Source organism: Ascaphus truei, chromosome 9, assembly GCF_040206685.1.
Source record: "Ascaphus truei isolate aAscTru1 chromosome 9, aAscTru1.hap1, whole genome shotgun sequence".
NCBI lineage: Eukaryota > Metazoa > Chordata > Amphibia > Anura > Ascaphidae > Ascaphus > Ascaphus truei.
In genome coordinates this window covers 38183315-38200246 of record NC_134491.1, presented here as the reverse complement: position 1 = coordinate 38200246, position 16932 = coordinate 38183315, and the positions used below count along the sequence as shown (strand labels likewise).

Here is a 16932-nt window from a genome sequence, read left to right as displayed (position 1 = left end):
GACAAACCATATAAATAAAATCCTAATTAAAAAAGGTCCTTTCCAGTGAGAAATTAGAAAGGACTAAATAAAAAAAAGACAGGTTTGAGGGATGGAGTGAGCCTTCTTCTAATATAGAAGGCAGGGGATATGACGAGGGCAGACTGGAATCAAATAGTTAATACTAAAAGTGTTAGAAAATGACGGCAATTATATATACTATATAGTGGGAAGTGTGTGTCACAAACACTCTGCTACAGTGTAAGTGATACACTCATGCAGGTGAGTGCACATACTTTAGGGGAACGAATATATAGACACACATGCAGATATATTACAAATAAACATTCTAAACAAAAAGAGCGGATTGAGAATCAGAAATTAAATTTAAAATATAAAAAGAGGGAATATAAAGAGGTGCTGTGGAGAAAAAAGAAAGCACACTGTCATTTAAACTAGAATACTAGTATCTATGCATTCGTTGAGACCTTTAGAGACTAAAGTTCCCAAAGAATAGATCCAAAAAGATTCACGAATGTAGAGTGTCTTAAACCTGTCACCACCCAGTTTTGAGTCAGAAATGTGTTCTACGCCAGCTATTCTCAAGCTCGTGGGTTCCTTAGAATGTGCTGCGCGAAATGTCTGGGAACACTGATTGTGAACACCTTTAATAATAGCTCTACGATGTTCCAGAAATCTAACACACAGAGGACATTTGGTACGTCCAATGTATTGTAGATTACAGGTGCATGACAGTACATACACTACATGTGTAGCTAGACAACTGATCTGACTCGAGATGATGTACAGATCCATTCGTAGAAGATTTAATGGAACTGCAAATGGTTAAATGTTTACACATGGTGCATCTTGATCTATCATATTTAACATTACCTACAGACAGGGGAATACGAGGATGAACCACCATAGAGCTCTCTCTAAGCTTACTAGGTGCTACTTGTTGTTTGACACTATGGGCTTTACGAAACACAACTTGTGCTCTGGGAGTGAGACATCTATTAAGATAAGGATCACACAAGTATTTTCCAGTGGTTGTTGATGATCTTTGTTATACGACCAGAATAACCAATGAATTGAGTAATAAACTTAACCCCACTATTGCTAGATTCAGAAGTTTTACCAATTATACCCATTTTGTCCATCTCGCTGCTCTGACGATTAGATAAAGATTTCTTCAAAAGTTCTGTTCTACTGGTAGCCCTGATTTTGGAATATGACATTTGGACAGTATCACAGTCAAATCCCTTTGCAGCAAACTGAGACATAAATAGACGTGACTGCTCCTCAAAGATTTCATCAGAGGAGCAGTTACATCTAAGTCTATAAAATTGGCTGCGTTGAATATTATTAAGCCATTTCAAATGATGGCAACTGTCAGCGTGCAAGTATCCATTGACTGCCACTTCCTTACAGTGGACCTTTGTCTGTATGTTCAAATTAGTATCAACTGATAGGACAAGATCAAGGAAGATAATTTCAATGGGGTGACTGTGAAAAGTAAATGAAAGGCCCAAATTATTATTATTAAATTGGTCAAAGGCTAACTTGAAACTATCTTCATCTCCATCCCAGATAAAGTAGTCAATGTAGCGGCCATAGAACACCAGATTGACCACCAGCTGTGCGTTGGACCAGATGTAATTGGTTTCCCAGAACCCCATAAAGGAGGTTCACATAGCTGGGGGCAAATCTGGTGCCCATGGCCGTACCACATGTCTGGAGATAGAAGATGTCTCGAAACATGAAATAGTTGTTCTTAAGAATGAATTCTACAATATTGAGAATAAAAAGATTTTGTCCGGCTCAACGTCTATTTTATTTATATGGTTTGTCGGCATTGTGCAGGGTATTGATGTGTTTTTATGTTATATTTATATATTTTTATTTATCATATTCATCCAAGTTTCAAGTTTCACTCCATGTCTTTATTCATTTACATGTCACGACTTAGATTGTTTACAGCTGTTCTTGCTATTAGCGGCAATTACGGTGGCTATATTAATCCAGTTCAGCTACCAGAATCTCATCCTTGAGAAAGTCACCTAGAGTGACGAAATGCGTTGGACGTCATCACATAGCAGCGCGGGCACATTTTGTGCGAAGCAACCAGGATCACTTGCTCCTTTACATCTGGGGATAGAGGCACCTGTCTTCATATATACATCCGGTGCCGCTGCAAGGACTCAGATGCAGGAAGTCTCATCTCAAACTGAGGTCTGACACGTGGGAAGTAATTTTGTGCCACTGGAGGGAATTGATTTTTCAGCATCAAAACACCAGGTTAACCAGATCGCACGCTGAGGAGGTATATTCCGTGCTTCAACAGATGTAACAGGTCTGTCACCAGCACACCCACATCACCATTGAGAAGGGACATTCTCTAGTGGGTGTTTACTGTTCCTTACTGGGCTATCATCAGCCATATGGACTGTCATTGACATTCACCACTGTTGGCCTTTTTTCCCCATGATATCTTGCTTCCTTGCTCCACATCCCCTTCCATATGTCACTTGCTAATTGCTGCTATCTGCTTGTACTAGACATATTATTGCTTTTTAATAACATTCGACCTTAATGGGTCTCCTCAGTGTGGGGTGAGGAGACCCATTAAGGTCAAAACGGCTGTGGGTTTTCTGGCTATGCACCTTAACCCTGGCTGTGCTCAAAGCTGTGACCATGCAGCAAGCTTAAGCCTATAGGGAACCATGTTAAAAATGGGTTTGAAGCAAAAGGTGACACTGTGTCCATTTGCATGTCATTTCCCAGAATCCCTTGCTGCAGTGGAAGTGCTGTGTGATAATGGTGAAAGGCGGGGTTGCAGACCTGTCTAAGACATGCAAATGAGCATACAGTAATAACCAACACACACACACACCTTGAACAATTATCAATAAAATATATCTTGCACTTATAACACATACACTGTGAGATAATAACCCTTACAATCTTTCTATCCCTATTCAGCCTGCTGCCAATTTAGCTCCACAGCTCCACAATAGCTGTAAAAAGTATATACCAGAAGAATGACCTATGCGCAAAAGATAGGGAGAAAGAGAGAAAACTTAGGGTAGTATGTTCTGACTGGTTATAATTCTATGGCTGTGGCCCCGCTGCAATCGGTGGCGCTGTACACAATTTTTTTTCTTTCCTTTTAACATGCCAAACTGAATGTGAAGAATATCATTTATATGTACACCTCAAGATATCGGCTGATGCAATTTACTGAAAATAATAAATACAATACAAGTTATGTTTAGTACTTCTTACAAATCGTGTACAAGCTATCTGCTTGCACAGTGGTATAGCAAAATATAGAAGTAAAAAAATAGATTGTAAGCTCTTTGGGTAAGTACTTGGACCTGCATAATTCTATGTTCATAACTATGAAACGGTCACCTTAATTTAAGAAATTATTAACATTATGATAACAAGCGGGTCTCTACTTACATGATAGATTCAGAAAGTGTGTGTGTGCCGAGAACGCGCATTTTAAGTGAAATTTATTTGTCTTGTCACTGTTTTGTCACAGAAATTGTATTTGAGATGGTGATGTTTTTAATTAAAAATCAAAACAATTTCAGAGCCAAAACGCAAAGAAGTTTGACTTACAACACACGTGCGTGGCACACACCCCGTATTAGGTATTTGCACTTCTACATTTATAGTAACTGTGAATTCCGTTTGTGTGTCTCTGTGTGTGCTGCTTCTACACATGCCGAGCCCGCAGCTACTGCGCAGGCGCGTGGAGGAAGGGGATAACGGCTCCTACACCGAGCTGCCAACACCGACGTCGCCGACAACCTCTTCTGCCAGCAGTGACATCACTTCCGTGACTGTACTTCCGTCACCATGAAGGTGATTTACTGCAAGGGAAATTTTGGTCGGTGCCAGCAAAGAAGTTTCACTTCAAAACATGTCGCAAATAAGTAGGAAAACCAGGGATGGAGGGACAAAGTAGGAAAGAGATAAAGGGTATGATGAGATTTGAGATGTAGAATAAGTGTGAAAGGAAATGAATATGTGAAAGAACAATGCATATGAACGCCACCATTCCAGATTTACACTTGTAAAAGAAGGACAACAAAAAAAAGTCCCGAGACCCCAACTGTTAGCCATTTACCTTTATCTCTCTTGCAGCTTTCAAACCAAAGCCCTCCTCTGGAAACTCTGTTAATTCAAAGCCTTCACTTGATGCTTCGTTCTCTCTGGCCCATTCCATCAGCTCTGGAAAATAATCTTCCCTTTTTCCGTCAAATACAACAGATAAACCTATTGAAAACATGGGAAAATAAAACTGAAGTCTAATCTCCTTCAAAATAGTTGCCAGAAAGAAAAAAAAAACCATTGTTAAAAATAGGTTAAAGGCTTCTCCAGATCTGATGGGAGTTCTATTCAAGTAGTATTTGAAGTCGACTAAAATCTTTGCATTCTTCATGTGAAATAGAAAGCGAACAGGTGACCATGTAAACAGGAGGCTATAATGATGAGAACACTATCCAAAAATGTCTCAATCGTAATTAAAGGTTGTAAGCATATGTAGCTGCACACACTGAGCACCCAGCATATATAATACATACATTGTGTGTGCGAGCACACACACGGTAAGAATAACGTGAGTGTAAATAAATTAGTGTAAATATAATCCAAAGAGAATAGACCAAATAGTGCAATATGCAAAAGATTACCAGTGAAAAGATATCAATATAAATATATAATAATCAACATTGAGTAACAAATACACAACCCCAAATATGTAAAAGAGCAAAAAACCATGTAGCTGCACCCAAGGATAAAAATCCAAGAGGTCAAGTTACACTGCCCAAATGTGGAATGTATAATATCCAAGTCCTACAGGACCAACACCCTCGGGAGACTCTGGCATCTTTGAAGAGGAAGGACCACATCCAGAAGAGTTCTAAAAAGAGAAAATAGAAAACGCACGCTTCATAATGTAAAAATCTACCAACAATTTTAATATAAAAGCAAGTACCAGTTGCACTCACAAATGTAGCAGGTATAAAAGCAGTGAGGATAGACTATACAGCATGCGATAGTGACAAAATGCGTAGGGCAACGTCACCGACGTCATCACATTCTCCATGCTGGGACAGAGTTTTTGCATCACCGCTATTGCTACTATCATTCTCAGTCACAGACTTAATCCCTAATTTTATGGACAGTGGATTGGGACTTGTCATACTGGGATTTGCGATGCATGGTGGATCCTCCTGTCTATGGGTTATGTTCAGCACAGAATTCACACAGACGCTCTGACCAGTTATTTGAATCTGTGGGAGCTGGCTGGTGACTATATAGTGTACCCTCCTTAGTACACTTGTGAGTGCAACTGATACTTACTTTTATATTAAAAATGTTGGTGCATTGTTTCGCTATGGAGCGTGCGTTTTTTTTCGCTTTTTGGATGTACTGTATACGTGTGGGCAAGCACGCACGAGAGAGCGAGCTATACATCTATACATGTACATACACGTAGAAGTCACTCATGCGCTGAACTGATTTGCCAAGTAAATACCATTCCATCACAGTCACCCTTTGCACCCTTGTTGGTACGAGTGCTCCGCTCGCAGACTAAATAACCCCACGGACCTCCAAGAACAAACATCAAAGGAGGACAGGGCGCACCAGGGGTTAATGCAAAACCAGCCATTTACAAAAAAAATAACACACAATTCCAGACATACACAGTGTGGAATAGCAGTGCTGCACGACTCTTTGTGTCGGGTCCTGTCCTGTCACAGTGATTAAAGTAGGGCGAGCCAAGTCGCACGATTGGCATCCGAACCAGCATGTTCATAAGTACGTCAGAACGTCTCTGCGCGTTTGTATATGTGCAAGTGCGCACTTGTAAGTATACATACCTACAGACACGTTTAAATTATATATAATTTAAAAGGAGCAGTCCAACCTAACCTCCATTTTTATTTTGCAGGATTTGAATTGGGGTGTCCACAAGTGCTGAATTGCGCTATTTTCAGCTCTGGGGACCTTCTGGTTTATGTGATATTTACCAGTATTACCAAGTGGTTTTAAAGGGTATGTAAAAAATGGCCACCCAAATGTAAGCTACAACCAATGATATTGCAACTTCTAATTAGCCTGAGATTCGGCAACCATTTTATTTCCCAAGGGAGATTTAAACGCGATAACGTCACCGGTATGAACAGCAAGGCCCCGCTTCTCGGCGCCCCGCTTTTCAGCGATCCACTGATACGGCGGCACTGAGAAGGGGGCCGCCACGTTTGCCCAGAGGTCACGCATGCGCAGAACGGGCTGTTTGCACCGGCGCACATGCACTGAACCTAGGTTGCGCGCGCAGAACGGTTTGCGAATGCGCACAAGGTGGAGTACAGTGGCGGCCGCCTTTATTCTCCTGCGGCCGTTTCCCCGTGATTTTTTAAATCGCGGGCAGAGGCGGGTTGTTTTCGGCCGTTTTGGGCGCCGCGAGCGCTTTCATTGTCTAGCGCTAAACGCTTTCATTTTCTAGTGCTATTAGCGCTAGACAATGAAAGCGGGACGCGCGGCCAAGTCCGTGATAAACGGAAAACATCCCCGAATTTTTTCAGGGATGTTGGAGGTTAAAAGGGGCCGCGGCGGTAAATGCCGGTTTGCACATGCGCACAACTGAAAATCGCCGGTTCCGCTTTCCGGCGATTTTCACTATACGGCGGGCCCTTAGAACGGACCCTGCCGTATGCCCGGGGCCCTGCTGTATCTCGAGAACCGAGGGCTTAGTGGGAGCTCTGGTACCACACAGTCCCTTTTTGTTGGAGAGGCATAATAATGCCTAACTTTGTGGCATGTGATGTGCAGTAGTAGTGGGCTTAAAAATAAACAATTATAACTGCACACAAAAAAAAAAAAAAAAAAGGCACAGCCCCACTATGAAGGTTTACAATCGAATTTGAATGCCTGGAAAAAGTAAGGCAACTTGCCACACTGTTTTGCACCAGGATTTGGTCATTTGACAGCAAAGGGTTCAAAACTTGTCTCTAAAAAGGACCATGAAAGGCATAGCTTCACAATGGATAGGTGGCAATCCCTATGGCAGTGAAGGTGTTAGCCCCACCTCAATGGCAAGTACACATCAGAGAGGTGCCATGTGGTGGGAGGGGAAAATAAACTAATGAAGTAGGTGGAATCCTCACTGGGCAATAAAAATCTAAATGCAATCTTTTCAGGAGCTTCATGCATGCATCCACCCTAGAGTGACACCATTCATATACTGGATTACTCACATATTACCCTAACTCCATTTTCATTTCCAAGCGCTCAACACTGAACTTGCACTACTATCACTGCCATACATCCTCTACTATTTATATTTGCACTAATCTCACTTTTCAAAGTACAACTTTCATTCTATCACCCTCATTATGTCTCCAACTCCAGCTCTCCTTTCTTCCACTTCTGAGAAGTCATTTATCGCCCACCTACCACTACTCATACCCCTTCCATCTCTCGGACTTTGAATTTGGGCTCTCCTTTCTCTCCACCGACTTCTCCTTGGGGACTTCAACTGCCATATTGATGACCCCTTGGGCTTTCTGCTCTAACCTTTTCTTTTGCCTTGCACAAACGGACTACTGCCAGCATCCACAAGGATAGCAACTACCTGGCTGTCACAAAAACATTTCTTTCCGATGTCTCCATTTCACCCTTTCCTCTCTCTGACCATCTCATTTCCTTTTCTCCCTCACTTCTCCACCTAATTTCTGCAGAACACTGCAATTAATGTACCGGCCATTGATTCCACGTTCTGCTCCTCCCTCTCTCCTCTCGACTGACTTTCTGCCCTATCCGCCTGTCCTGATCTACATGCCCCTCTTTTTCTCGGCTGTCCTTGACCTTTTAACCCCCGACCCTGGCTAAATTGCCACACATGCATGCACCGTTCCTGCCCTCACTCCTCTGACGGAAATACTCATACTCTTGCAGATTTTCTTCACTACAAATGTATCCCATTGCCCTCTCCCAGGCTAAACAAACCTATTTTTGCCTCTTCTGGACCCCGAGTACTTGCGCCTTTCTCCCCAATCAGCTGGTATATATACTCTACGGTCAAAAAAAAAAAAAAAGCAGAATCGGCCCGACTGTTCTCCCCAAGGATTTAGCATCTAAACTTGGGAGGTTGAGCCTTTTCAAGTGCAGCCCTAGTTCAACCTTTTTTTTTGTTGGAGAACCCCAGAAGTGGATTGTGAAATTCTGGGAACACACACCACACACACACCACACACCACACACACACACACACACACACACACACACACACACACACACAATCCTTCCTCCGGTTAGCCGGATGTTGATGCAACTTCCGGTACCGACCAGAGCAGAGAGGAAGGATAACAGTGACCGAGCAGCGGCTACTGCTGCTGAGCCCGCGAGCTGCTGGGTCACTGTTGTATGGGGTGCCACAGGGGTGCCACAGCGTCGCCGGGCATGGGACAGCCGTGAGAGTTGTCCTTGCTCTTCCCCCTTGGCGGTTGCGGGAACCCAACGGGTGTTCGCGGAACCCCGGTGGAAAATCACTGCCCTAGGTTCTGGAACTCCTTAACACCGGATGTCCGGAATGACACAGTTTGGCTTTCTTTGGAACCCAGTGCAAGACTCACTTTTTCCATCTAACTTTTCTCAAATTGTGTTATTTTATTTACTATGTACTTTTCTGTTTTGTTTTAATTATTATTTTAACCTGGTATAAGGGTCTGGCAATGCCCCTTCAAGTGGGAGCGAGTTCCGATCCATGCACCGGTTTTGCAGAGGGAATCAAAATAAAGACATAATGATGACCCTTACTCAAATAGCAAGCTTGACCCTACCCGTCTATCTAATTATCGCCGTTTGCCTTCTGCCTCTAAACTCCTTGAACACCTTGTATTCTCTCACTTACTCCATTTTTTCACCACCTATTCCCTCTACAATCTGGCTTTTGAAACAGCCACACCAAAATGACCCCCATGCGGCCAAAGACAAAGGTCATTCCACTGTGCTTTTATCACTCAACCTCTCTGCAGCATTTAATACTGGGGACAACCCTCTCCAACCCTCACATTCTCCATACTCTTGGTATCTGTAACATAACTTGGATTTGCGCTCAACTCCCATTGTACATTTAGTGTCTTGTTTGCCAACACCTCCTCTGTTGATCTCTCTGTAGGCCTACCCAAGGGGTCTGTCCTGGTACCTCTTCTCATACTCTATAGGTGGCCTTATCACATCTCTGGTTCAAATATCACCTCTATGCGGATGACTCAAATTTACCTTTCAACCCCTGACCTCACACCTGCTGTACAGACCAAAGTTTCTGAATGTCTCCCCGCTATATCATCCTGCATGGCCCTCTGCCAACATGTCAAAGAGCAAGCTCCGCCTATTTCCTCCCAAGCCTGGCCCTACTGCCCCCTTCTACATTACTGTTAGCGGTATAATCACACACCCAGTATCACAAGCACACTGCCTAGGTGTGATATTGGACACCTCTCTTACATTCACAATGCTACAATCTCTTGTTTTTTCCTTTGCATCATTGAGCAGATACGCCCTTTCCTCTGATGCTCTACTGCTACAACTAACGCAGGCCTCCATTCTCTCCATCGACTGTTGTAACCTTCTACCCTTCGTGCCTCTCACCCCTACAATCTATCCTAAACGCTGCTGCTAGAATCACTTTACTCTTACTTAAAAAAAAAAAAAAAAAAAAAGGGAGCAGGAGAATTTTGGAAGGCTATATACTCCTCTGCCCCTTCTTACATCTCAGCACGAATATCACGCTATTCACCTGCCCAACTTTTGCATTTGGCTCAAAAGATGTCTTGTCTACACCTTTTGTATCTAAAACCCTCTCCTGCCAAAAACCTCTTACTCACAGCCCCACACCTCTGGAATGCCCTCTCAATATCCGACTTGCACCCTCTCTCAACCTTTAGGACCTTTCTTAAAACACACCTCTTTAACAAAGCATACGGGTAGCTCCGTTGGCTGATACTATAAATCTCATATGCACCGACCTTGGCCCCTTATAGACGCACTTACCAGAACACCCTTCTACTGTCTCTAAGTTCTCCATACTTACCAATTAGATTGCAAGCTCTTTGGGGCAGGGACTCCTTTTCCTACTGTTACTTTTATGTATGGAGCACTTATTCCCACTATGTGGGAATACTATGTTATAATATTATGCCATGTGAATTACTGCTGTAAAGCGATATCTACCTGAATGGAGCTATATAAATAAAGATATACATGAGGCAAAAAAAAATTATACTAAAGCATATAGAAAACCTTGTAATTGTAAACACTATTTTTAGTCTCTTTTTCCAAGAAGTTTTATTTTTTTTGGAGGAAAAAAACCCCCAGATCTTGAAAAAAGAAAGTATTCTTGGAGATAATTCGTACTTCCAAATGAACATAAAACAAAAAGTTTACCTTTCTGTTTTTTGCGGATTTTTTCTACCAGCCCACGGATCTGCACATACTCTTCCCATTCTTTCCCAGCAGTCGAGTTTGGGTTGCTGCACTCTTGAAGGAACAAAATAAAAAGGATTTCAGTCCCTTGACGTATACCATTTCCATATTAAAATCCCATTTATATGGAAGTTTTTTCTTTTTTTTTATGTTGCAACTCTGCAGAGACAAGCACTCTATGTTAAACTCAAATGCCAAGACACCTGCAACAGACTGCAGTGAATTCGGTTACAAGAACCTTTAACATGAAGGGATAAAGTGGCGTTGCCTTTTTTTTTTTTTTTACAAGGTAGAAATCTAAGGGCTTTCTGGAGCTGTACCGCATTCATTTCAGCTTTGGGTGCCCCTGCTTCCCGAGATACTGGTCTCCTTAGGTCCTGTCGTTAGCAGCCCTGGCTGGGTACAGAGAATGTCTGTTTAAAGCAATAGGAAGCAACAATGCCATCCTTTGCAGTTTTGCAGATATGCGATACTCGCATCTCAGAAAGCAGGGGGTCCCCAAAGCTGAAATTAACAGGGTTCAGCTCCAGATACCCCCTGCTTTCCACCCAAGGAATTTATTTATTTTTCTTTAAGTAGCAGCACTTCATTTCAGACCCCCCCCCCCCTCCCCACCCCCCTGGATTGGAAGCAGAATCCCAGAGCTGTTTATTTCAGTTCCATGGAACTACTGGTTCCCGAGATACCAGTACCATCTTTTTGATTAAAATTGCCAGTGTGATGAAGGTCAATAGGACTGCCATGGGACAGCATAGACACTACCTGCAGCTCCAAGGTACCCATGCTACATATCCATGTAAAAAATTGGGTGGCGGAAAAATTGAGAAGGGAGAATTGCTCTTTTATATCGACAACCGAGTTGACAAGAGGTTATAATGACATGCACCACAGCTTGGTATAGAATTGGTCATCAAGCAACCTAAACGAATCCCCATAAACAGACTACAGTACTTAATCTGCTAAATTAGCTTCACATTTATTGGATGGGGTTTGGGGGTCCCAGAGCTAAACTATTCTATTTAGCCCCAGGGACACCCTGGTTAGAGAGATACTTATCAGATGATGTTACAGCTTCCTACTGGCCCACGTGACATGGGAGAACTGAATCCCATTACATGCCCCCTTTTAGGGGTTGAAATGCCGGTGTCTTCACTGGTATCTCAGAAACCAGGGTGTTTCCCAGAGCTGAAATTAGTAAGGTTCAGCTCTGGGGATCCTCCGGTTTCCAGTCGTGTAAAGGGGAGAGAAAAGTGGGGTAAGAAAAAAAAAAAAAACACAACAACAGCAGCTGGGACTGCTGGCCGTGTCCTTGTACAATAAAAACTGCCACCCTGTGGCTGTACTTCAGAACAACCAATAACATTGCCTCCTAATGACCACCAAGCTGAGGAGAGGAAACAACTGCAACTGTTGGTTCCAGTCTTCATTACTTACTCATTTGTAAGTGCAACAGTTGATTCATATACTATGGTCACATACTCCAGGCATACCCCGTATTAAAGTACGCAATGGGTCCAGAGCATGTATGTAAAGCGAAAATGTACTTAAAGGGAAGCACTACCTTTTTTCCCCACTTATCAATGCATGTACTGTACTGAATACATAGAAAAAAATGTCCAAGCGCATCAATAATTTTGTGTAATATAAATTGTGACTATATGGTCATAATAGGCCTATAATAAAAATATATACCATGTAAAACAAAAACGAATACGGGTTGTCATATATTTGTGAGTTTTCAACCATATGAGTGAAAAAAATTAATACGTGAGCGTTTCAGCTAATGAGGGCGAACCAGCTTCTTGATGCATCTACCACGCCGCCTCAATCACCTGCAGCTCAGTTCACACATTGCTCGGGCAACAGGCGTGTTAAAGTCTATGAGGTCCGACGTGCAAGTAAGTAGTATAATCTTAGCCTAACAGGGGCCACCCTCTCCACCTTTCATACCCCATGGCACATAATGGAGACATAGAGGGAGGGTCAATGGCAGATGCCTCTAATGTTACTTGGCGCCCCCATGTGGGTTAACTGCAACTAAGTTTTGTTACATGAAACTTGCAACATTCCCTCCTGAGCATAGAGTTAACCCCTGTTCCCTTAAGTGCTGCAACCAGGCTACACAACACAGATATATTATTAACTGGTAGGGGTAATGGTAGGCTTAACCTTTATTAAAAGCAGCAAAATCTACCCCCTACAGGCACAATAATAATATACATTTTTTAAAAATGAAGTGTGAAATGTATCTGGTTTGTTCTTTCATCAGTTGTGGATTACATCAGCATAGGTCGCCTGCTATAAAAAGATACCCATGAGCCAGTAGTGGGATTCAGAAATTTTAGCAACGGGTTTTCTCGCGATACGTTTGTTTATTCTGGACAATAATCATCTGTGGAATAGCGCGAATAATTGTGAAACTGGAACGTGAACAGCAGCCGAACAGCTGAGTTCCAATGATCTGTAAATACTGACATTTTCTCACAACCTGTGCTCTATAGTAGCAGTGCGCAAATTGGGGGGCGCGGTCCTAATAGAGGACACGCCCTCTCCCCCCAGGCATTTAAATTACATGCTGGGAGACTATGCGAGACCTCTATAATACACTTACCTTCCAGGGACGCGTCATCCTAGTAACCCGGATGTCACGACCCGCGCATCATTTGGTGCCGTGGTCGAACGGGGAAGTGTAAACGATCAGCTTATTGGCAAGTATTATCCCCCCAGCTTACTATTGTGACTTGTCCGGATAGCCTTCAGCTTTGGAACTGAGCCAGCACAGGTTGGTCGTGGGTCACGGCAAAACCCTGTGACATGGTGTGCTGCAAGTGGCGCCAGAGCACATACTGTGGGACTCCCCTAGAACCTGTAGTTTATTGAGGTGGCATTGATTTGTTCTGCTGTACTAGTACAGAGTTTGCCACCTTAAAGGGACAGTACGCTTGTGAATCTTCAAGCAAGCAGACGTGTTCCTGGATTGAGTGCCACACCAGAGCCCTGTTCAGCCTGTATAAAGAACCTTTTGCTGTGACTGGAACAGGAGAACCGTATGATTAGCGGACACTCACCAGATGTATTTGATCCACCATCAGAGCGGTAACATGTACCCTGAACATGCCCTGTCCAACTGATGTGTCCTTTCTGTACGTGCATATCATACCACTTTAATATTTATAATTATATCTGTACTATTTTACACTATGCTCCGTCTTTTTCTTCACATGTGATCCACCATAGTCTGCTGCTCATCAGTTATCTCCCCATCACTTAAGTTTAAAAGTATTTTTTCTTTGGTGCACATATATGGTTTAACCACTGGGTTTTATACAAGGTATTATATATAAGTACGGTCACATTCACATGTTAATTTTACAATTTGTGAGCAGTTTTCTTTTTATTTCATTTATATGCAGGGCCCGAAAAACTGGGCCAAAATTGTGAGGCGTCTCCCGGCCTTCTGCTGTCATGTCGCCCTTAAAATCATCTTTTTCACCGGCAGCACTATTCAAAATGGCCGGGCGGCGTCAACACAGTGTTGCCATGGCAATGGGATGCTGTGGCGCCACATGACGTTGCGCATCCATTCTGAATAGTGCTGCAGGAGACAAACATGATTTAAAAAGACCAAGACTGATCAAAAAGGTCGACCGCTTTTGTGGAGCCCCGTTAATGTGTCTCTGCTAATAGAGGGATATTTAAGCGCCATGTTAGACACGGGTTAAGTTTCTCAGGTATACGAACACCCTTGCATCTCACATCACCTACTGCCCCCCCAGATCTCCCCGACCTCAAAGTACCAAGTGGGGCATCAGTTGGCCTCTCCCAGCATGCTCCGGCATCGCATCTCCCGGCATATTTTCCTTGCAAATCTTCTCAATATGGCAGCACGGCGTCACATGGTGCCGTGTTGCCATGACACCACGTAAAGTAGCGCCCAGTTGTCATAGAATGGGTGTCACGTGATGCAGTTACGTCACCCCATCCCCATGGCAACGCCGCTCCATGTTGAGAAGAGGGAAAGATGCTAGGGAAAGATGCCGCCCGTACAGGTGAGAGAATTAAGCACCGGTTCGGCGAACCAGCCCACTGATCTGAATGGACTAAAGGGTGTCTTCCAGTGATAGAAGATGTCTTATAGTAGAAGACTGCTTGGTAAATATGTACCATTTATGGATGAGTTCTAAATGATACAAGGCATCTCTTTGTGTGTTGGATTGAACACTTACTTTGCAATAATTCCCCTATAAGATTCAGCATTTCTTTTGGTGACACTGCTGCTGTAGCACCACTCCCCGACTTCTGGGTTTTCACTCTGCTCTTCTTACCCATCTTTTGGTTACAGCTGAAATAAACATAAAAGAAAAGGATATTCAATAGCAAACCACAGCGAGCAGCGTGAGCAATAAGCATATCAAGTGGAGTCCGCTATCCGAAACATCTCAACAGTAATTAAAAAGGTTGCAAGCATATGTAGCTACACACATTGAGCACCCAACATATATACATTTATTTTTGTTTGTTTTTTACAATTTAAGATATGCTTCGGAGCTTTACAAAAGTACACCTACATATTTAATTTGAATAATATCTTGAAATAAAAGTACATGAATGTTAAGTACATTTCATATGTTTTTTGTTTGTACACATTCATACAAGTTATACAGTTGGTATAGGATTCATTTTTGGCTATTTAGTAGCGTAAGAAATAAAGCAACGGTATTCCATTTTGGCAAGCCCTTTCCAAGAAATTACCGTATATTTATTGTTATGCGGTCTCCTTCAAGTATGATTTTATATAAAAAACATGTTGCATATAAACTTGAAAATGGATAATTATTTTGTCACGGGATCCATGGAAATAGATAAAGGGGATTATTAAAATATCACTGAGGGGACACAGCACAAAACTTGGAGTATGTAAAGGGACAGAGTAAGCAGGAATCAAGTATTTAGCACCTTTACACCGCAGTATGTTGGCTTGAAGTTAGACAGGCACTAACTCACCAGTGCTATTATAAAGAAACCTAAACACCCATACACAAATATATCCAATTACAGGCACTACACATGAAAAATATACACACACACACACACACACACACACACACACACACACAAATACTCAATGCTTTATTGCCAACGGACACACACGGAGAGACACACTATAGAGTTTTATAGAGTTCTTGGAAATATTGCACTCTGGAAATTTTTGATTATTCAAACTCTTCTGTAGCCTCACTAGTTCATAAAGGCTGACAGCTAGTTTATCTGTAGACCTGCATGACTCTTCAATTAAGGTGTTGAGGGTTCATAACAGAATCCCATGTCCAGATTATAATGTGGTTATTGTCAAAGTAAGTAATCGTTAGAACAGAGGCAGGCAAACTTTTTATGCTGCGCCCATCTTGCCTGCCCCTTTTGGTTCTGCGCGCCCCCTCTCCTTAACTCGCATGGCATCACCCACAGCGTCATTTGACACGTGATGTCTCATGACCCCGCGGCATAACGCTGGATTGCCATGGACACGAGAGACGCCGGCAGAGTCCAGGTAAGTTTTTACCGTACATTCTGGTTCTGTTTTTTTTTTTAACGTTCTGGTCCCAATTACATTGTCCAAGGTCCAGGAAAACGAGGAGGGGGGAAGGCCGACTACTTAAGAGACTGGTCAGTATGGGCATACAAGGACCAGGACAACACGAGACAGTTCAGGAGGGGACGGGGTCGACGCAAGTGATTAATATGTCTAGTAAAACACTATCTGACGCACATATTTCTGTCCTGTCTAGGGGTTTGACCTTTTGCCCCACCAATAATATAAACATCTTTGAGAGCATTAAGGATCTAAACCTATTTTCTAGAAAGTTCTCTTTACATAAGTTTTTCTGAAGAAGACAACTAGCACAGAGTGCCAATTCTCCCTTTGAGGATTTTGACTCAAGGGACCATGCCCTTCTGGATGTAATGCAGAGTCTTGCTGATGAAAGTACCAGACCAGCAGGGGAGGGTCCGTTTACCTTACTACGCAGTAAATCCAAATTTAACCCACCCCTTAGTACTTGTACCAATTTAGATGTCTTCACACAAAGTGTGTGTATATATATATATGTGTGAGTGTGTCTATGTGTGAGTGTGTCTATGTGTGAGTGTGTCTATGTGTGAGTGTGTCTATGTGTGAGTGTGTCTATGTGTGAGTGTGTCTATGTGTGAGTGTGTCTATGTGTGAGTGTGTCTATGTGTGAGTGTGTCTATGTGTGAGTGTGTCTATGTGTGAGTGTGTCTATGTGTGAGTGTGTCTATGTGTGAGTGTGTCTATGTGTGAGTGTGTCTATGTGTGAGTGTGTCTATGTGTGAGTGTGTCTATGTGTGAGTGTGTCTATGTGTGAGTGTGTCTATGTGTGAGTGTGTCTATGTGTGAGTGTGTCTATGTGTGAGTGTGTCTATGTGTGA

General features: G+C 42.7%; 1 protein-coding gene across 3 annotated transcripts in view; it reads right to left on the bottom strand.

The window, feature by feature from the left end:
• The window catches only part of SETD3 (SET domain containing 3, actin N3(tau)-histidine methyltransferase), a 124960-nt gene that overhangs the window by 100738 nt on the left and 7290 nt on the right, over positions 1-16932 (bottom strand). For all 3 annotated transcript variants that reach the window (XM_075614394.1, XM_075614397.1, XM_075614396.1), the window contains exons 2-4: positions 14712-14827; positions 10447-10539; positions 4121-4269 (exon numbers count right to left, since the gene is read on the bottom strand). In XM_075614394.1, coding sequence (XP_075470509.1) covers positions 4121-4269; positions 10447-10539; positions 14712-14827 — 358 coding nt within the window. The remainder of the gene's footprint in view (positions 1-4120; positions 4270-10446; positions 10540-14711; positions 14828-16932) is intronic.